The following is a 21327-nucleotide window of genomic DNA, read 5'->3' on the forward strand; positions in this document are numbered from 1 at the left end:
GTCACCAGAGATAGACCATGTTATTCAAATCCAGATGGTTGTTTTATCTATTTATTTATATTTGAGAGAGAGAGAGAGAGAGAGAGAGAGAGAGAGAGAGAGAGAGAGCGAGCTTGTACGAGCTGGGGAGAGGGGCAGAGGGAAAGAGCAAAAGAATCTTAAGCAAGCTTTGTGCTCAGCTCAGAGCCTGACACGGGGCTCAATCCCACAAACCGTGAGATGACCTGAGCTGAAATCAAGAGTCGGACGCTTAACTGACTGAGCCACCCAAGTGTCCCTCAAATCAAGGTTTTATTTCTTGCTCCCCCCACAACCCGCTCACCAGAAATCATTGGAACTGTGGTCACCATTTTACATTTGATCACTTCTTAACTTTTGCTTTCTTAACACAATGGGAATGTTTTTGGGTGTCAGTAATTACCTGCAGACTATCATCACAGTGTATCTAATCCTAGGGAGTAGATTTTTTTTTTAATTTTCTGGTTATATAAATAATTCCTTACTGAAATTTGTAAATTACCAGGAAAAAACATAACAATCAAATAGTCTATATAATCTCACTGCCCCAGAGAGAACTATAGTCACTGTTTCGTGTACCCTCCCAGTCTGCTTCTCTATGTATGGAAATCGCACAAAAATTATTTAATTTTTACAAAATTAGGATCACGTGGAGGGATGTCAGTATTTGAATGAGCATATTTATGCTTTGGTCATTGTACCTGGCGGTGACAACTGTGTTTATGAGAATACATAGCAGTTCTCAGTCCTTGTCTCCTGCAGTCCACATCTTCCTGGGCAAAACCGGGGAATTGGGCTGCAGCCTGGATGGCTGATGTCACCTCATCCAGTAGAGCTCACCATTGCTAATTAATAGGTTTGGTGCATAATCTTCCAGCCTTTTTTTCTTGTAATAACTCATGGCGGCTTTTAAATAGATCATTTCCCTTAGTGCAAGATTCTACTAGAAACTGGTGGGAAGAAGCACTTTCTTGAGTTAACATAAAATGGGACCGGGTGGCCCCAGATTTGGGGGACTTGTGTCTTGTGAAATAGCCATCTGTTCTCCAGGCAGTAGGTGTATTTTCATAGCTCTTCTCTTCTCTCCTAATTCTCTGGTTACTGTGACTGTTTATATGACTTGGATCAAATCATGAATATGTTTTAACATAATCAGAAATCAAAGGCAAGCAGAATTAATAACATGTTAAGATCATCAAATAACGATGAGATTACCATTAGAGGTGTTCCTTTTTTTTTTTTTTTTTAATTCAGATTTGTTTTATGACAGAGCAGAAGTTTACTCCCCTCCCTGCCTCTCATTTTGAATTCTAGAAATGGCTGAGCAGGAGCGCTTTCTGCTGCACCAGGAGACCCTGCCGGAGCAACTGCTGGCAGAGAAAGAGCTGAGTCTCAGTGCGATGCCGGTGCTGACTGCACCACAGCTCATCAGCGTACGTCTGCGCGAATCCTTGCGCCATTCCTCAGTCTCAAAACAGCGTCAGTGTCTCTTGAGTCAGATGGACAGTTCCTAAGAGTAGTCCTCTTTCCATTTCTATTTTTCTGGTAACTTTCCCCTTCCTCTAAAATAAGTTGTTAGAAGCTGCTTGAGAACAGGATGCCAGTTGGCAGGAAGCGGATCAGCCTCTGCCTCCCATGGAACTCCAGCTGTTCCTAGAGATGCTTATCCAGGTGACCAGAAGGAAGTACTTGGATTTTCTTTTCTAGCATAGGACATATACATACCATGAGGTACAGTTCAGGCTCTTCCATAAGAAAAATAGTTTAAGGAACTAGATTTACATAGCCTGTGAGTACTGTCCTCCCGCTTTTGTCTGGAACACAACACACTCCTGAGGGCAGGAACACAACAATTCCCTAGATTATGGGCTGCAGCCTCCACGAGACAGTCTCATTGTTACGTACTGTACTTGTAACCTTAACTCTGCTTCGCTCTTTGCCCTTCAACAGAGCATCCCCATACAAGAGTGATGTAGGATCACTTTGAAATCGCTCTAATTATAGTAACAGAAGACAATTCCAAAACTTCAGTATTTTAGTCATTATTGGTAACAGATTTCCTGTAATTGAGCCCACAACAGCCTCTCTTTATATAGCATATTGCAAAGAATATGCCCAAAAGAATACTGAAGTATGTTACATTATATTGAACATAAGAATATGAATTTACTGACATTTTTAAAGTATATATACCAAATTACACAAATTAAGTACTGTTGAGTGTAGGCATGTTTTAAAAGAAAGTTGATCGTGAGGATAGATGGAATGTGATTTCCAAATGTGACAGTCTTCTTAGTATAAAATACAAATACCTGTGACTGACTTGCAAGACATAATGACTTATTTTCTCCCTAAATTTCTCTAGTCTTAGTTACATGATTACTTAAAATAGTCCTCATCCTTATTTGAATTTCCCATAGCTATATATCTGTGAAGAAAACAGAAGAGCTAATGAATATGATTTCAAGAAAGCTTTGGACTTGCTGGAATATATCGATGAGGTGAGTAAAATCCCTGGAGACGATCAAAGGCAAGTATCACAATTATGTATTTGGTTTGCGGTAGAGTTGAAAACGTATTAAAAAAGAAAAGGTAACTTCTTTTAGCCAATCATGACAATGTGTTAATTAAAAAAGACTCCCGGTGGGGCGCTTGGGTGGCTCAGTCTGGTAAGCGTCCGACTTCGGCTCAGGTCACGATCTCGCGGTCTGTGAGTTCGAGCCCCGCGTCAGGCTCTGTGCTGTCAGTTCAGAGCCTGGAGCTTGCTTCGGATTCTGTGTCTCCCTCTCTCTTTGCCTCTCCCCCCTCACACTCTGTCCTCGTCTCTCTCTATCAAAAAATGAATAAACGTTAAAAAAATTTTTTTTTTTTTTTTAATTAAAAAATATAAAAAAGACTCTCGGGTGCCTGGGTGGCTCAGTCGGGTTAAAGCGTCCGACTCTGGCTCAGGTCGTGATCTCACAGTTCATGAGTTCGAGCCCCACATCAGGCTCTGTGCTCACAGCTCAGAGCCTGGAGCCGGCTTCAGATTCTGTTTCCCTCTCTCTCTGCCCCTCCCCCACTTGTTCTCTTTCTCTCAGTCTCTCTCTCTCTCAAAAATAAATAAATGTTTTTTTTTTTAATTTTAAAAAAGACTCTGTGGTTCAGCTATTCCTAATTCTTGGAATGTGTAGCTCTTTAGAAAAGTTGTCAGGAGAGTCGCTTTCCTGATAATTCTCACATGTTCCCTGCTGTCTTTTTCTGTGCATGAATAAAAAACTCGGCTTTTCAGAGTCCTGAGTTAGTTTTTTTCTTTCATTTATTAAGTCATTATTAGTTCTTCATTCTGATACGTTGCTTTATCAATTTATTTTTCATAGTATTCACCCTAAGAGGAGCTGTTTCTCAGCTTTCTTTGGGGGGGAGAAAAAAGATTATGATGATAATTCTGTAGGATAAGAATTGGCCTTGCAATTGAAAGTAGTTTGGTAGATTTAAAAAATGTAATGGAGTGGCTTTTATGTTACCTTGTTTAAAATCTTAACCTTTTCAGGGTTCCTGATAACATCAGATTATCACAGAATAATCAGAAACTGATTCGCACAGAGTTATTAATTGGCTTACTCTTCTGCATATTAATGTCTTAAAAGGAATTTTTTTTAATTATGAATCAGAAGTAAAGCAATATTTATGTAGAATTAGAACCTGATAACAACTCAAATGTAAGCATGTATTTCTTACAATCAGGACTTAATGAGAATTTTTTTGTTTCACCATAAAGGAGGAAGATGTAAATATAAATGATCTAAAACTGGAAATCCTTTGCAAAGCTCTTCAGAGAGATAAGTAAGTTCTCATAGCATGAATCTAAGGTACGGTTTTGGGAAAGGTTTCTTTAGGAAGATTATGATACCATACATCAAACGGTCTTGTAGCCTAATTGTTTTATAACATATACTATGAAAATCGTAATGGTTGCATTAGTAATCTAAATTTTTCATTCAATAATTAAGGGAGAGTTTAAGGACTTAGGACCACTAGTATAATACGTCTCTACTTTTGATTTTAAAATTTAGACCGTCAGTTTGCACAGAAATGCCTATGTTCCTGATTTTCACACAAGTTGGGCCAGTTCTGCCAAACAAGCTGCTGTTGTTTTAAATAAAAAGTTTATTAGAGTATCAGTACTGTCTTGTAAGTTATTGAGACCTCTCACATTATCTCCTTCTTAAGGGGGGAGATTTCTGCTGGAAATGGTGGCAAAGAAAGGTGGTGGCTGTGAAAGACTGAGAATCAAATTGCTTCGGGGAAAAAGAATTTTAAAGAGAACGTGACTTGAGTGTTAACGTCCTTCCCTACCCACAACTTCCCTTTTTATATCGTGCTGAGAAATTACAGTAGAACTATTTTTACTAAAGCCTTTCTTCCTCTGATCACTCCCAAATGGTTCACATTGTTCTGCTTGGTCTTGGAGGTCACGCTCTGAAGCATCTAGCTCTGCCACTTGATTCTCCTTCCTTATCTAAAAAAAAGTATGCCATCATTTGGCTGGAATTCTTTTCATGGCTTTGTGTTTAAAAACTTTAAGGTATCGTGGGATAGATCCATTGATGATACAGAGTAGTGGTTCTGTGTGTGTGTTTTTCAGCAGTAGATAATCTCATCTAGATAAAACTTACATTGTATTAGACACCATTTACCCTTTTACTTTTATGAAAAGCAGAGTCTGTTACAATATACTGTAACTATTGTGCTCCGAAGATCATACTTTGGAGTCCTTACTAGATTTGTTATATATTTATAGCGTTTTTTGGGAACAGATACCTCACTACTTGGTTTTGACATCACATAGGTATGGTTACATTGGGCAGGTAGCTACTTGAGTGTAACATCTTGTATCTACTATAAAGACTCTAAGTGTGTTCAACATTTAAAGCTCCCTTATTTTAATAATTTGAAACAGTATCACAAAAACTTAAGATTCTCCACCTGACCCCCCAACCCCTCCCCAGCACAACCATTAGAATAAGACTATGGTAGCAAACAGAAGTCCTTTATTTCAGATATGTTCACGATTTCATTTTCTTCCCATTGCAATTTTGTTTTCTAGCTGGTCCAGTTCAGATGGTAAGGATGATCCAATTGAAGTATCTAAAGGCAGTATATTTGTGAAAATCTTACAGAAGCTTTTAAAAGATGGTAAGTAGTTTGTTAACACTAGAAATTCTGGTATCGCTCCTCAGTTTTAGAAATCTGAGAATGGGATTTGCCAAGGTGTCAGTGCGAGGGCAGTTTAAGATTAAACAGTACCATACTCAGAATTCGATTTGTTTAAAATGAAGGAAGGGTTGGGGTCCCTGAGTGGCTCAGTCGGTTAAGCGTCCGACCTCTCCTCAGGTCATGATCTCACGGCTCATGAGTTCAAGCCCCGCATCAGACTCTATGCTGACGGCTCGGAGCCTGGAGCCTGCTTTGGATTCTGTGTCTTCCTCTCTCCCTGCCCCTCCCCTGCTCACGCGCTCTCTCTCAAAAATACACAAATATTAAAATGAAGGGTTTTTTTCTTTCCTCTCCAATTGGGGGAGCATGTGTCAAGGTGAAGTCTCCATCCACATGGATCCTGGGGGACTCCAGTGGGCAAAGTCTCTGTGCTGATTGGACAAGGAATAGATTCAAGTGTTGGTTGTGATACCAAAAATGTATATGATAAATGAGATGTAACTTTTTGTAATATAACTGACCATACTATGCTTAAGAATAAATTACAAATGCTTTTTCAAATCCATTTTGGATGTTAATACTCTAAAATTCATTTTAGGAACAAAATAAAAAGAAACAAGAAGGGAATGTGTTCTGCACATACTCCCATACTAAAGCAGTGAGCAAAATTCCATTTGCTGATTGAGACACAAATTAGGTAAAGAAGCTTTTATGGACAAAATGCTGTTCTTAGGGAGGTATATGAATTAGAGGATGCAGTTGACCCTTGAACAGTGTGTGGATGAGGGGCACTGATCCCCAGCACAGTTGAAAATCTATGTATAACATTTGACTCCCTAAAAACCTAAGTGCTGATGTTCTGCTATTGACCAGAAGCCTTACGAGTAACACAGTTAGCACATATTTTATATGTGTGTTATGTACTGTATTCTTATCATAAACTAAGCTTAGAGAAATGAAAACGTTCTTAAGAAAATCATAAGAAAGAGAAAATACAGTCATAGTACTGTACTGTATTAAAAAAAAAAAAATTTGCATGTAAGTGGACCCTTGCAGTTCAAACCCGTGTTGTTCAGGGATCAGCTGTGTATGTATATGTATATGGAGCTTAATATGGAGAATGTTAGGTAGAGATGAGCAATTTTGCACATTTTATACCTATGTGACTCATATTATAGAATTATATCAAAACGTATGCTACTAAATTCAGGCAATGTGCAAAATAGGCTAACTTAGTGTTCACCAATCTTTTCAAATATAAGGACACTCTCTTTTATATCAAATGGAAAAAATACACAGTGATAAAAAGTTGTAAATTCAGCAGTCCTTCTAAATGGATGGGACTTCTATCCATCATACTGACATTTACACACATTTGAAAGGTTTCTATATATACATACGCAAGGTACATTATTTAATCTATGAAAACATGCCAAATCCAGTCTCTGATACATAGTAGTCACTCAATAGACGTTTGTCCTTTGAATGCCTGGAAGTATTTTGCAGATTCATAGGACTCATAGCCCCAACTCCTCTGCAATAGATTGTATTCTGCAGTCCTGTGTTTTAATTCTTTTGTAACGTTTATTTATTTTTGAGAGAGACAGAGCGTGAGCAGGGGAGGGACAGAGAGAGAGGGAGACACCGAATCCGAAGCAGGCTCCTGGCTCTGAGCTGACAGCACAGAGCTTGACGCAGGGCTTGAAACCACAAACCACGAGATCATGACTTGAGCCGAAGTCGGACGCTTAACCGACTGAGACACCCAGACGCCCTTACAGTCCTCTATTTTAAAAAATCACTGGCTTAACCAAGTGAAATGAAGGAGGACCCTTAGAAAAGTTCTGTGGAATTAACCACACCAACCAGTATTCTGAGATTAAAGAGAAGCAAACTCTCAGTGTTTGTGTTTCAGAAGGTGTTTTTTTGTTTTTTTTGTTTTTTGTTTTTATAGCCCATCTCTATGGGTCTCCTAGCATTAGTTTTCAGATTTTTAGTCTCCTTTTATAAGTGATCCAAAGAAAATGTAATTCTGTGACTAGATTACTTGGAACTTGCTCAGAAATGATTTGAACTTTTCTTCATGAAAAAGGAATACTTGATTGCTCCATATTGATAGATTTAATAGTACATTCATTTTCAAAAATGAGCAAGTAATACAAAGGTTAATTAAGACTTTACATTGTCACAGAATAAATAAAAACTAAAAATGAAAAAAGGAATCTAGCAAAAGAACCTATTTTTTTTTCTTGAAAGTATTTGAAATGCTTGAAATTCCAAAAGAGCTAAAATGCACCAAAAGGCTTTCTCTTTTCTGTATTTGGAAATGAAGAAATGATATGGTTGACTTCATGTATGGTTGAAGAGTTGGAAACCATTTGGACCCAAATCCAATGCTGTCCATGAAATTTGTTCTTCTAAAAGTGCCACAGAGGGGCACCTGGGTGGCCGTCGGTTGAGCCTCTGACTCTTGGTTTTGGCTCAGGTCATGATCTCGCAGTTCGTGGGTTCAAGCCCCACTCCGGGCTCTGCAACTGGTAGCATGGAGCCTGCTTGGGTTCTCTCTCTCTCTCCCTGCCTCTCTCTGTCCCTCCCCCACTCGAGCTGTCTCTTTCTCTCTCTCTCAAAAAAAAAAAAGTAAAAAAAAAAAAGTGCCACAGAATTGAATTGTGGCTAAGTAACTGGTGTTCTTTAAAGGTGACTTTGCTGTTTTTGTTATTCTTAGATCTTACTCATAAGGACAACAGGAACGTAAAGTTGTGAAGAATTATTACACTGTGACCAAAGGACAAAAACAAGTAGAAATATTATAGAAATATATATAAGTATATATAAATATATGTAATACATATATATATAATACATTCAGACACATTTACATACATACATACATACATGTACAAATTAAAGGTATATGTATTATATATAACAAGAAGCCAAAGACATTTATTTTTGGAACCTTTTTAATAATATAGTTACTATATACAATGGTAAATATTTTTAAAGACAGATCCTGAAGATAGAGAGTTATAGATAGCCTCATATTTCGTAAGCTCTGACAGCCAACAATTACTTCAGCTTGTGGAAATGTATTCATCCTCCAGATATATTTAACTTACCCATACAGAGCTTTTCAGTTTGTTTTTATATATTATTGAAGTACATTATCCACACAAAATAAAATGCACGTATCATTATATATGGAGTTTAAATTTTTTTCTAATTAGTCACCAGTATTTAATAGTTGAGAAGAGTTCTTACAAAAGTCTTTTCTTTTTTAAATTTTTTTTGTTTGTTTTTTTTGACAGAGAGAGCATGAGCAGGGCAGGGGCAGAGAGAGAGAGGGAGACACATAATCCGAAGCCACCTCCAGGCTCTGAGCTGTCAGCACAGAGCCTGACGTGGGGCTCGAACTCATGAGCTGTGAGATCATGACCTGAGCCGAAGTCGGACACTCAACCGACTGTGCCACCCAGGTGCCCCACAAAACTCTTATTTTCTTAATTCTCTTAAGAATCAAACTATTTGCCTAAACTGAACTGATATATTTATCTGGCAACAGTAAACTGGATCTGATGAGCACTGCCCCCTTTGGATGAGGCATTGGCTCTAAGTTTACCAACGTCCCCGAGGCCACCTTCCTCATACCACCTGCGGGAGTTTTTGGCCCCAGCTGTAACGAAAAGAAATCCACCAAATGTTAGTTCTAAACAGAGGGCGTGCCCCATAAAAATAGAAGCCAAATAAGATGTTACATTTTTTTAGAGAATTGATCTTTTAGAAACTAATGTATTTTCACAAGTTTAATACTGTTTTACAGATAAAAAGTCTTTATTGGAAGTATTTTAATTATAATAAATGATGTATAAATATTTTGAATTTAGCCTCATAACATTCATTAACCAGATTTTTATTATATTACAATTAAGTACAAAAAAACGGTGCTAGGCACTTTGAGGGCCTTTGATTTTGAGACCCTTATGCTAATGTAACAGATTATAAAATACTGTCTTATATGAAAATTTTTTTTTTCCAGTTTTCTTTATCAAGCGAGAAAACTGTACATGCCTTTTTGTAACTACACAGATCTTGATTTCAGCAGTTCTGTCTCATCAGTGCTCATTGGCTTTCTGGCTTTTAGAGGACTAATGAAATGGTTCTTCACCTATCTCACTTTTAACTATAATATATATTTTGAGAGACTGTAGCTAGCTTTCATGACATTGCATTTACTGAATTATTTCCCTATACATATAATTGGATACATATTTAATATATATAACTGTCGAAATATTTGAATATGTAACTATAAGATATTTGAAATACCTGAATACATAATCGTTGGAATATATAATTGTTTGAAATATTTGTTCTCAGGTGATTGTTAGTTAAAAACTCCCACGTTGAAGAAATAAATGACTTAAACTGTAGAGAAAAATGAAAATATTTCAGGTCTTATTAAAGACTTTAATTAGATTGGCTGTTTTGACCACTAGGGGGAAAAAAACACTCAAGCAACCTCTTCTAAGTAAAGCATGTCGTGTTGTTAGACCTGAAAGTATGTTTGACCGTGGAAGGAATTTAGAACAGAGTATTTCCCAATAGTGGGGTGACATTATATTTTAAATAGAAGCACAGATGCCGTTATCATCAATCATCTTAATTCATTTGAGAGTTTTATCAAAGTAAAAAAGGACTTTCTGTGTTTGTGTTTATAGGCATTCAGCTCAGTGAATACCTGCCAGAGGTGAAAGACCTCCTACAGGCAGACCAGCTTGGGAGCCTCAAGTCTAATCCTTACTTTGAGTTTGTTTTGAAAGCAAACTATGAATATTATGTCCGCGGACAAGTGTAACTCCTTCTGAAAATGGTCACTGCTGCTAAAAATTTGTATAGGCTCATCCTTAGAAAAATCTTAGACCTTAAATATCTAAAAGTTTGTACAGTTTTATAACATGAATTACTGAATTTTTGGTACTTTATTCGGAAACAGCCGTGTGACTGTAGTTTTTTGTTTTTTAGTTACAAGATCTTTTCTCCTTTTGCCATCGATTCATCACTTGTTATTTCCCTGCTGGCTACCCTTCTCATTCCATCAAGGTCCGGAGTTCTTGTTCTAGTTGTGGCTATTTGTTTGCACAAAGCACTTCTAGGCCTCAGTCCCTATAACTCTGAACATGACAGGATGGCACTGATTGTCTCTGAGATTGCTGTCGCTCTGGAGATTGTGCACTGAGGAGAATTGGGAGTCTGGTATCCGTTTGGGTTAGGGCTGCTGCGAAATGTCCAGTAAGACAGATGTCAGATTTGGTGACTTGCTGTAGGGCCGAAAGACAAAACAAGTGGGCATAATTCCTGTGAGTTTGAGAACTGCTTAATTCACTGGGAAAATACTATAAATTTCCATGTAAATAGAGTATTAGAGTAGTGAGTAAAAACACTTAAGTGGTAACCTGCCTGCAAGTACCATATGGTAAATTTGTAGTATTAAAGTTAGTTATGGCCTTTCAGTATGGGGATTCAAGCTGTATTTTCAAGGTGATTTACACTGAATTCCTGCTTTGCCACAGTCTGGCAACATAGAGCATGTGTTACGCTAGAAGCCGTTATAGGCTTTCTTAACACGGCATCTGATTTACTGAAAAGTAGTGGCTCTCAGAGCTTCATTGTTCTGACTAGTGTCATTACTCAGTTTTTCTCAGCTTTAAATAAAGACTAGAGGTTGGACAGGGTGTTGCTGGCATATTCAGATTCTGGCCCAGTTGAATGCTCACTAAACAACTTGCTCCAACAGCTGAAAAGGTCAGAAGTTAAATATGGTAAAGAGTCCGGTGCCTGGTTTCACAAAGTGCGGCCATCGTGCCTCTCTTCCCGTGCCCTCTTCCCCTCTAGGCTTCAAATCCAGCCTTTGAACATGTTGGCAGGAACAGGTTAATGGAGCTCGTTACGTTAATAACCAGAGGAAAGACACTAGCAGTCTTGTCTTTTTCTGTTTGCAGCTTGTGTGCTGGGACAGCATGAGGGTCCCGGTTAGGAGTCTATGGAAGGGTGGGGTGCTAAGGGAAGGTAGGAAGAACTTGTCAGGTGGCAGGGAAGAAATGGTTGAACTCTTGTGTTCTAAGCCGAGGCTTTGCTTTTACATAGACATTAATAGTTCTTGCCTGTATGATCCTTTTTAGATACTCGTGTGCTCTGGGAACACAAGACTGTGCCCCCTTCACATGCTACCACAAATCTAAGTATCCCTAATGTGACAGGAAAGCCAGTCTGACGGTGACCCTGGCCCCGTTGACTGCCTGATGTCAAATTGCTGCTCTCGCGGTGTAATGCATAGTTGTCTTATGTTGAGGGAGGAGAAGCTTCACTCTTCTAGCTCTGTCTCTTAGCCTGGCACCAAAATGGTTGGGTTTTTTAAAATTAATAAAATTAAGGTCTAAGGTTTTAAGTAACTTTTCTAAATTTTAAAAAGTTGTTTCACAGTGTAGTCTTTATCAAAGAATTACTGATTTTTGTATAAATTGAGTAATAAAGGCGCATTATAAAGGTGAGCGTGTTTTCTAAGGAAAGAGAAACATTCCTGCCTTGGGAAGGGGTTTTTTTCACCCCGTCTTTGCTGTTCTGAAAGTCACAGTTTGCAGCCTCAATTAAATGAAGCAACGCGGTTTTTGATAGCAGCCAACTTCGTGCTCTGGTATGTTTTGTTTTAAGACTTTGTGAATGTATCAAGGTTGAAGGCAGAACTTGAGATACACGTAGGGACTTGCTGAAACCCGTAGCGAAGTAAAAGGCTACGGACACCCTCTGTCACAGGGGTTTTGTTTTTGAAGAAGCCCTCGAAATTGGATTCTTTCTTTGACTTCGGGGTCTGGATCAAAATGCTGAAGTCTGTCACCCACCGAGCACACGAGGCCCGCGCGAGGGGCACACGGCACGTTTCCCCTTCGAGGTGGATCGCTCTCTCTAGTAGCGGGAACAGACGGAAAGCCACGTCAGAATGTCGTCAGGCTCCTCCTTGATCTCTTGTGATCCTTCACACTTGTACATCTTGAGACTGATAACTACAGAAAAAGGTAGTCCCACCTTTTTATTCCTGGACCTTTTATTGGAGAATGCCCGAAGAGAAAGTAGTTTTACGTACTCCTATGTAAAATCCACTCCTTAAATACAAAAATGCAATTTTAAAAAATAATTTTGTGTAATTCTAAAATTATGAAAAGCTGTAGAAAATGTAAAACCTTTTTTTTTTTAAAGTATGTGGAAGAACATAAACCCCTGTAATACCACCAGCCAGAAATCATTTCAGTTACCAGCTTAGAATGCATTTTAGAGGCACCTGGCTGGCTCTGTTGGAAGAGCGTGCATCTCTGGATCTCGGCGTCATGACTTGGAGCTCCATGTTGGGTGTAGAGATTACTTAAATAAACTTAAAAAAAAAAAAAAAGAAATGTATCTTAGACTACTTGGGACTGTCCATATTTTATAACCCAGTGTATATTATGAGCATCTCCATATATCCTTAATCCAATGTTTCCCAACCTTTTTCCCATTGGCATCCCTAAGGGATCTTTTTAGACACTTTTGCCCTAATCACTCCACCCCCATCCCTCCATGAAAATTAAATACTGCAGATAGATAGACAGACATGTACACACACACACATATATAATGTACTATGCCTTTGGAGGCCACAAATCATTGTAATATCTAAGTTTTTTTCACACCCCCCAAGAAACAGTTTCCCCCCTTTGAGAATGCATGATTTTTCAAGATACAATTTTCTAATGAGTGCCTGACACTTTACCACATGGCTATGCCATGGTTTATTTAACAGTTCTCCCTTCTTAATGATCTTAACATTTGAGTTCATGGTTTGGGTTTGGGTTGGGTTTTTTTTTTTGTTTTTTGGGTTTTTTTTTTTTTGCCATTTTAAATAATAGAATAAATCTTTCTACAAAAATCTTTGTGCGCTCCAAGTTCCTTTAAAATTACATGACTTTTCCTGTTCAGTTTGTGATGATGCTTATACACGTTTAGTGAACAGTTGTAATCATTTTGAATGTCCTTTGCTCACCTACCCACCTCACCACCAACCCCCCCCCCCACCTCCTCCAGACACTCAGAAGAAAGATACTGTACTATTTATTGAACACTTCTGTCCCAGGCACTTCTGTCCAAGTCAGTCTTAAGGAGTAGGTAGTACCCTCCATTGAGAATACAGAGTCTTTCTTGAAATGACCTGCCCAAGGCCACACAGCCATTCAGAAGGGGTGAGGGGCATACCCAGAAATGCCAAGTGCAGATTTTTCACCAGGTTCTTATGCCAGATATTAGGAGGTAGTGGGGGCAGAACGAGAGGTGACGGCCCTCAGAGGTGGCCAGGGCGGAAGCCGTGACTTCATTTCTGGATGTCCTTGGCTCCTGTTGGAAAAGATCCCTTGAGGATCTTTTATATTTCCGGAACGAAACCAAGTGTTGGGGAGGATTGAAGGAAGGGAGAAAGGGGTCCCACCCCCAACTGCTCCTGGTGGGAGGGGGAGTCGCCCAAGCCCCAGCTGTGGGACCCCGGGGGCTCTGTGGTCTGACTCACCGAGCCTTATTCTGAGTTCTAGCATGACTAGTACAGGTCTTATTTCCCTCAGAATAGTTACAAGCATCCAAGGGAGCCATGTGAAAGCACATAAAGCGTTCTATGAATTCGTATTTGAATCAGTAGGAAATAACAATGGGAGGCTGAGACCCAGCAAGGTGGCTCACAGATGAGTGAGGAACCGAGGGGACAGGGCTGTGGAGAAGACAGCTGAGCGGCAGCCCAAGGCCCCGTCAGAGTGTCAAGAGCCCGGGGAAAACTTAGAAGCCGACGCTCTGTCAAGCATTCCCTCCGTGGCTGAGCTTTACTTGGCGATAGTTCTCAAAAGGCTATGCGGGCAGCCACCCGCTTACTAGGCGAGAGCAGAGCACTGCTGTGTTCCCCAAAACCGTACATGTATGGAGGTGGCCTTTGCACTCACCCGTTAGGTCTATTCCCTAGGCCAATGAGAACTCAACAAGACCAGGATGGGATTGGGTGGCCCCGTGGTGACCCGTCAAGAGACCATTTAAACAGCCCCAACCGTGGGAGGAGAGCAGATGCCCGGCCCTGTGTTCTCGGGCCCCAGCTCCCGAGGTTTCCTTCCCTTGGGTTTTCTTCATAGCTTTTCACGTGTCTTTGAAACCGATAGACTCCGGGCTCAGAAAAGCTTGCTATGGGAGAGAGAGGAACCACACCGAGCAAGAGGTTTGGAAGATAGTGGCAGCCCAGTTCCCCTTTTTAAAAAAGCAACAAATTCTTAGGTATCCTTGCTGCTTTCAGGCCAGAATTTAAGCTTTACCCCTCAAAATTGTGCATACAGTGCATGTGCAGGGTTTTTTTGGATTTTTGTTTTTTTGGGGGGGGGGGCGTCTTTTTGTTTGTTTCCTTCCTAGCATCTTCACTACCCACGGACAGCAGGACAGAAGGTATTAAAAAGGACACGTAGCTCTGTCTGTTACTCGTTCTCTGCAACAACTGAAAAAGCTACATGTGAGAGAAACTACAGCAGCTTTCAGCTGACTCTTTATACTCACGACATAGGCCCCCTGCTAAACAAACTTCATTTTTTAACGGACTTTGATGGTTTAGGAAGAGCTGCCATGATGTGGGCTACCGGGGAGGGTTACGTGTGCCTTTATATCCGTCCTCCGGAGAATCCACACCTGTCCCCCTTGCCCAGCTCCACGACCACATGCGAATTGCAACTATTTTGGGAACACTTAAGCACATCAGAAAAATGAATGATTCCATTCGCGCTGGCACCACAGCAGCGATGTACCCGCTCCAGGCATGGCACTGAGTTCATCACAGAAAACGGTCTCTCCTGCCTTCGATGGCAGGGTTAGGACTGCGCTTGTTCCCCCACCCCCACCCCCACCCCTGCCGAAAATGCGAGTCCGGCACCGACTGGGTAACCTCTTCTGACCCTCGCTCCACCTTACCATAAGTAGATCCAAATCCTTCTAGAAAATCTGAAAGGCATATCCCCATGTATCAGTGGTATAAATAGAACCGCTTCAGCAGGCTCTGGTAGAGGGTGAGTTGCTCCAAGGTGGACTGGGAAGCAGCCTGGCCTTGGCAAGGCTGCACCCTCTAAATAGAAAGATGAGTTTGTTCAGCCTTTGCAGAAGGAAAAATTGCTACCCATCCTAGAGTGCAATGTCCTTGTCCTCTTTACTGGGAGGAAGGTCGAGCAAGGTCTCATTTAGTAAGGGCGCTTCGCCCATTCCGCCACCGGGTCTGGTCGGGAGTTGTGACCCCTGCCTTTCAGCCCCAGGACAGGGACACTCTTAGTCCCACCAGGGAGGTGGGGGTTTGGGGCCTCAGCCCAGCCCACCCAACCTGGGGCGGGTTCAGTCCGGGAGGAAGAGAACACCCACCACCAGCACCACCAAATTCACTCCCTTCACGAACACCCGAGTGCGCTGCGTGTCACTGAGAGGAACAGCTCCGGCTGCCCTGGCGTTGTGCCTGGCGCGGCCAGGGCCGCCGCCCCGGCCTGTCCCCGGGAGCCCTCCTCCTCCTCCTCCTCCTCCTCCCCGCCTCTCCGCCCTCTCCTCCCGCCGCCAGCTGTCTGGCCCGCGACAGCTGCGCGCCCTCCCGCCGCCGGTGGCCCTCTCCGCGGTGGGGGCGGGTCAGCCCTCCGAATCGGGGAGCTCAGGGGTGGGAAGGGAGAGGCGAAGTTCACCGGGGAGCGGGGGTCGCCTTCCTTCCCTTCCTGGGACCGCTTCTCCCATCCTCTCTTGTCCCACCACCAGGACACGGCTCCCTCCTCCCTGTAGCCGCACGTGGGGCTCTGAGGGTCTGAGTAAACCCAAAGAAGGGATGAAATGTGGGAGGCACCCTCCGGAGCGCCCTGTGCGAGCAGAGCGGACAGGGTGGGGAGGCCTTGCGGACAGGTGCAGCTCCGGGAGCGCAGGCGCACACGCGCACCCACTGGCGCTCGCGGTGACCCTCGCCCCACCCCATCCCCTCGGGCGGGCAACTGGGCCGGGTCGGGAGGGGCCGACCGGCCGGGGAGACACTCCATATACGGCCCGGCCCGCGTTACCTGGGCTCGGGCCAGGCCGCTCCTTCTTTGGTCAGCGCAGGGGACCCGGGCGGGGACCCAGGCCGCGAGCCGGCTGGGGGACTGGGCTCCAGTGCCCAACACCCAAATATGGCTCGAGAAGGGGAGCGACATTCCTGCGGGGCGGCGCGGGGGGGAGCGCCCGCGGGCTATATAAAACCTGAGCGCGAGGACCAGCGGCCACCGCAGCGGACAGCGCCGAGAGAAGCCTCGCTTCCCTCCCGCGGCGACCAGGGCCCGAGCCGGAGAGCAGCAGGTGTAGCCACCCGCCCAGGTAGGGCGGGAGTGGGGGAGGGAGCCGGGGACAGGAGAACAATAGGACAGGGGGACAAGGTGACAGGGCACCACCGAGGGGAGCCTGGAGAACTCCGGGGTAGAACCCAACCGACTCACCTGATCAGCCCCAAGGCCTGCTTTCTGCCCGCCCACCCCGTGGCTTGGTCCTCAGAGCCACACGCGCTTTATAGAGGAGGCCCGAGGCCACCAGCTTTGGGAAACATCTCCAAATTTATCCCCAGCCCCTTTGGGCTCCTTTACCTGGCGTTTCGTATGTGCCGGGTGGATTAGAGGTTTTGCTTTAGTCGTCCCAAGGGCAATGCCTTCCCGAGGAAGGCCGGAGCCCAAGAGCAGCAAAGGCCGCAATTCTCTGGGGTCGCCATCAGGCCAAACGGTGCCTCTGTTCTGAGGTTGGAATGTCGTGGGGGTCCGGAATGGGCCACTCCTCTCGGCACGGCGCACCAAAGCCCTTCCCACGGGCACCTCCTTCGGCCCCCGCGCTCGCCCGGCGAGCAGGTATCGCCCGCCTCAGCCGCCCAGACGAGGCCGCCGAGGCGCCGAGGCCTGGGGCGCCAGCGCCCGGCTCCTGCGTCAGGTAGCCTGCAGCGAAGGCAGAGGTGTCCCGGCGGACACTGTGCCGGGGTTCCCGGGGTGGAGAAATTCTCCGAGATTCTCCGCAGCGCGGCCGTGAGCCCGGGGAGCGAAGCCCGCCAGGGTGCCCTCCGCCGCAACCCTGGCCGGCGGCGCGCGGCTCGGGGCCGGGGACGTCCGTCGGTCCCCGGGAAGGGAGGGCGCTCGGGCCGTCGGGGACTCCCGCGCTGTCGCGTCGTGCGTCTCCACGGCCTTCCTGTCCTTTACAGAAACCAGACACCATGTGTGACGAAGACGAGACCACCGCCCTCGTGTGCGACAATGGCTCCGGCCTGGTGAAAGCCGGCTTCGCCGGCGACGACGCCCCTAGGGCCGTGTTCCCTTCCATCGTGGGCCGCCCTCGCCACCAGGTCAGGCTGCCCGTCCGCGGAGGGAGCCGGCGGGGGTCCCCACCTCCACCCCCCCCCCCCCCGCGTAGGCCAGCCGCCGTCGCGGGAGCCGCCGTAACGTGGGCGTGGTGTCTCCGCTCCGCAGGGCGTCATGGTGGGTATGGGTCAGAAAGATTCCTACGTGGGCGACGAGGCGCAGAGCAAGAGAGGCATCCTGACCCTGAAGTACCCCATTGAGCACGGCATCATCACCAACTGGGACGACATGGAGAAGATCTGGCACCACACCTTCTACAACGAGCTCCGCGTGGCCCCCGAGGAGCACCCCACCCTGCTCACCGAGGCCCCCCTCAACCCCAAGGCCAACCGCGAGAAGATGACCCAGATCATGTTTGAGACCTTCAACGTGCCCGCCATGTACGTGGCCATCCAGGCCGTGCTGTCCCTCTACGCCTCCGGCCGTACCACCGGTGAGTGCGCGCAGGGCCGCCCCGCTCTCCGGCTCCCCCGCTCCCGCCCGCCGCGCGCGCCCGCGCCCGGCCTCGGGGGCGCGCGCTCACCGCCGCCGTGTGCCCCGCCCCGCCCCCCGCGCAGGCATCGTGCTCGACTCCGGCGACGGCGTCACCCACAACGTGCCCATCTATGAGGGCTACGCCCTGCCGCACGCCATCATGCGCCTGGACTTGGCCGGCCGCGACCTCACCGACTACCTGATGAAGATCCTCACTGAGCGCGGCTACTCTTTCGTGACCACAGGTGCGCGGCGCTCCGGGCTCCCCGGGCGGGCGGGGTGGCGCGCTGGCCGCGGGGCCCTGCGCTGAGGGCGCCTCTCCTGCCCCTGCCCCCCCACAGCTGAGCGCGAGATCGTGCGCGACATCAAGGAGAAGCTGTGCTACGTGGCCCTGGACTTCGAGAACGAGATGGCGACGGCCGCCTCCTCCTCCTCCCTGGAGAAGAGCTACGAGCTGCCCGACGGACAGGTCATCACCATCGGTAACGAGCGCTTCCGTTGCCCGGAGACGCTCTTCCAGCCCTCCTTCATCGGTGAGTCCCGCTCGCCGGCCTCCCCGGGAGCCCCGGGGCCCCGCCCGGTCCCCGGCTCGCACCCGCCGGCTCACGCTCCTCCCTGCGGCCCCCAGGCATGGAGTCGGCGGGCATCCACGAGACCACCTACAACAGCATCATGAAGTGCGACATCGACATCAGGAAGGACCTGTACGCCAACAACGTCATGTCGGGGGGCACCACCATGTACCCGGGTATCGCTGACCGCATGCAGAAGGAGATCACGGCGCTGGCCCCCAGCACCATGAAGATCAAGGTTGGCGGCGGCCCGCGCCCCCTGCCCGCGGGTGGGCCCCGGGGTGCGGCCCTCGCCGGCCTGACGCGCTCCCTGTCTTACAGATCATCGCCCCGCCTGAGCGCAAGTACTCGGTGTGGATCGGCGGCTCCATCCTGGCCTCGCTGTCCACCTTCCAGCAGATGTGGATCACCAAGCAGGAGTACGACGAGGCCGGCCCCTCCATCGTCCACCGCAAATGCTTCTAGACCCCATTCCACCAACAGCGTGCGAATTCTCCTCAGGACGACAAATCTGCTCAGGTTGCAGGTGGCTGACCTCGAGTCACCGCGCAGCAACTTCGTCTCTAACAACTTGAGTTGCCGCAGCCGCAATCCGACACAATGTTTATAACGTGTACATACATTAACTTATTTACCTCATTTTGTTATTTTTAAAACAAAGCCCTGTGGAAGGAAATGGAAAACTTGAAGCATTAAACTCAGCCATTCTGTCTGTTGCGTAAAGTTGTTCGTTGTGTTTATTTGCCGGGGCGGGGGGCGTCGCAGGGGGCAAGGGAGGAAGAGGGACCCCACCTTCCTTGCGTGACTTTTCACAATACTCGGAATGAGCGCGCTCCTTGCGACGCCTTAGTTAAGTCTTCCCTTGCTTGCGGTCTCCCCCTCTGGATCAGATCCATTCCCAAACACTGGCAGGCCCGCCCCTCTGGTAGGTGGTGAGGCCATCTCTCCCACCGCAGGCTCTGGGGTGGCCGCCGGCGGGCGGGTGGCTCTGGCCAGCGACCGGCGGCGGGCGCTGTCCACGGTGCTGGCGCCGGGAGCCGCCCCTCAGAGCGCATTTCCGTCCCACCTTAAGGGATCGGCCTTCCCTACTGCATCTGGAGATCTAACTGAAAAAGTGGTGCGCTGCATTTAATGAACCAGCTTTCATCTGCAAGGGAAGGCGGTCACTTCTCTTCCCGACTGGGAAGTCCTTTGCTTCGTGCCAAGGCGACGGAAGTGCCTCTTCCAGGGTGGGGGCTGGGGAGGAGCGCCGCCCAGAGGTGGGAGGAGGGTAAGGGACACATGCGCTTTCCAGAAAGGGCGGCGCGTGCAGGGCTGGGCCGGGCACGGAGGGCAGCCCAGCAAGGAGGGGTCTGCGGGGAGTGGAGCTGAGACTGGCACTGGCACTGGTGCCAGTGGAGCAGGAGTAGTGAAGAGGAGTAAACAGGGAAGAAGGAAGACGACCGTCCTCCTTCCCAGCACTCGCAATGTTCCAAAAGGCACGAAATATATTAACAGAGTAGGAATTTCTATGGGACAGCACAGCCGTCTTCTTTAAAACAAAAACAGAACTACCTTAATGTCTTCTAGTCAAGATTACCAAGGACAGTGGTACCTAAATAAAATCGATTTTGACTCAAGGCAGGTAATAAACTCTTTTGGAGATAGGCTTATAAGTAGAATTAACAATATGCAATGTTATATGCCACGTAGCCATGTGTTTATTCATTCTCTCCTTTTTGAAAAGGTTCTGAAATCCTTGAGGCCTCTAAGGTGGGAATGACTGCCAAATGCAGAGATCAAGAAAATCAATAATTCGGTAGAATTTAAAACGTTAATAAAACAAGCATATGATACTATGTGTTATTGCCCACCAAGGGTGGATAAATGTTTAAAATGGGCTACATCCTAGTCTCTCAGAGGAATCTAGGTTTTACTGATAACAGTACATAGGCATATATGATCAAACAAAACACACACACAGCCCGAATAATCATGTAGCCAGCAGCCTGGAAAAAAATGTCAGAATTACACGAGTTAGCTAATTGTCATGTTGTTGTTTTTTTAATTTAAAAAAGATTTGTTTCTGAGAGAGAGAGCACGAGTGGGAGACAGGCAGAGAGAGAGGGAGACAGAGGGTCCAAAGTGGGCTCTGTGCTGACAGCAGAGAGCCCGATGCTCATGTTAAGTGTTTTTTAACCAAAACCCAACATCACTTAATTAAGACTTCAGTAAGGTGTGTAAGGGGGTAACAACACATTTTCCCGGTGATCATAATCATTACATAGCTCATGATCATTTAGGATGCACAGAAGTTTTCGATATAATCTGGTAACGTTTCCTCATGCATTGCCTCTGACATTTCTATGGACAAAACGTGCAAAAACTATCAATTGCGTGGTTTCACTGGGAATGTGCCAAATCTAAAAATTACCTTTCCTTTACTGACACTTCTAACAAACAAACAAACAAACAAACAAACAGGCATTTTATTGGCGTTCTGTACTTTCCTATCAGGTCGTATTACCTATGTTTGTCCTGAAAGAGAGTGGTGGGTGTGGTGTAATAAAGAATGAGTCTGTTGAGAATATATATCTAGAGCGTATACAAATGTCTGTGCCGGGTGAGGGGAGAAAGAACGATTTCCAGCAGCT

The 21327-nt window shown here is 45.9% G+C and overlaps 2 protein-coding genes across 4 annotated transcripts in view; both read left to right on the plus strand.

Moving 5' to 3' along the window:
* The window catches only part of NUP133 (nucleoporin 133), a 57088-nt gene extending 44517 nt beyond the window's left edge, over positions 1-12571 (plus strand). Inside the window, exons 22-26 of one of the 3 annotated variants that reach the window (XM_003993934.6) lie at positions 1333-1451; positions 2439-2519; positions 3779-3843; positions 5108-5196; positions 9936-12571. In XM_003993934.6, coding sequence (XP_003993983.2) covers positions 1333-1451; positions 2439-2519; positions 3779-3843; positions 5108-5196; positions 9936-10072 — 491 coding nt within the window. In that variant the 3' untranslated portion in view covers positions 10073-12571. Of the gene's footprint in view, positions 1-1332; positions 1452-2438; positions 2520-3778; positions 3844-5107; positions 5197-7942; positions 8070-8525; positions 8552-9935 lie in introns of those variants that run through there. The other 2 variants (XM_019813113.3, XM_019813112.3) reach the window with 2 other exon arrangements.
* Positions 12572-16471: 3900 nt separating this feature from the next.
* On the plus strand, positions 16472-19417 carry ACTA1 (actin alpha 1, skeletal muscle). Its single transcript, XM_023240445.2, has 7 exons — positions 16472-16629; positions 17492-17632; positions 17757-18081; positions 18206-18367; positions 18464-18655; positions 18751-18932; positions 19016-19417. The coding sequence occupies exons 2-7, from the start codon at positions 17504-17506 to the stop codon at positions 19157-19159; spliced, it is 1134 nt and encodes a 377-aa protein (XP_023096213.1). The 5' UTR covers positions 16472-16629; positions 17492-17503; the 3' UTR covers positions 19160-19417.
* The last annotated feature ends 1910 nt before the right edge of the window (positions 19418-21327 follow it).

The sequence above is a fragment of the Felis catus genome, chromosome D2, assembly GCF_018350175.1.
Source record: "Felis catus isolate Fca126 chromosome D2, F.catus_Fca126_mat1.0, whole genome shotgun sequence".
In the NCBI taxonomy this organism is placed as follows: Eukaryota; Metazoa; Chordata; class Mammalia; order Carnivora; family Felidae; genus Felis; species Felis catus.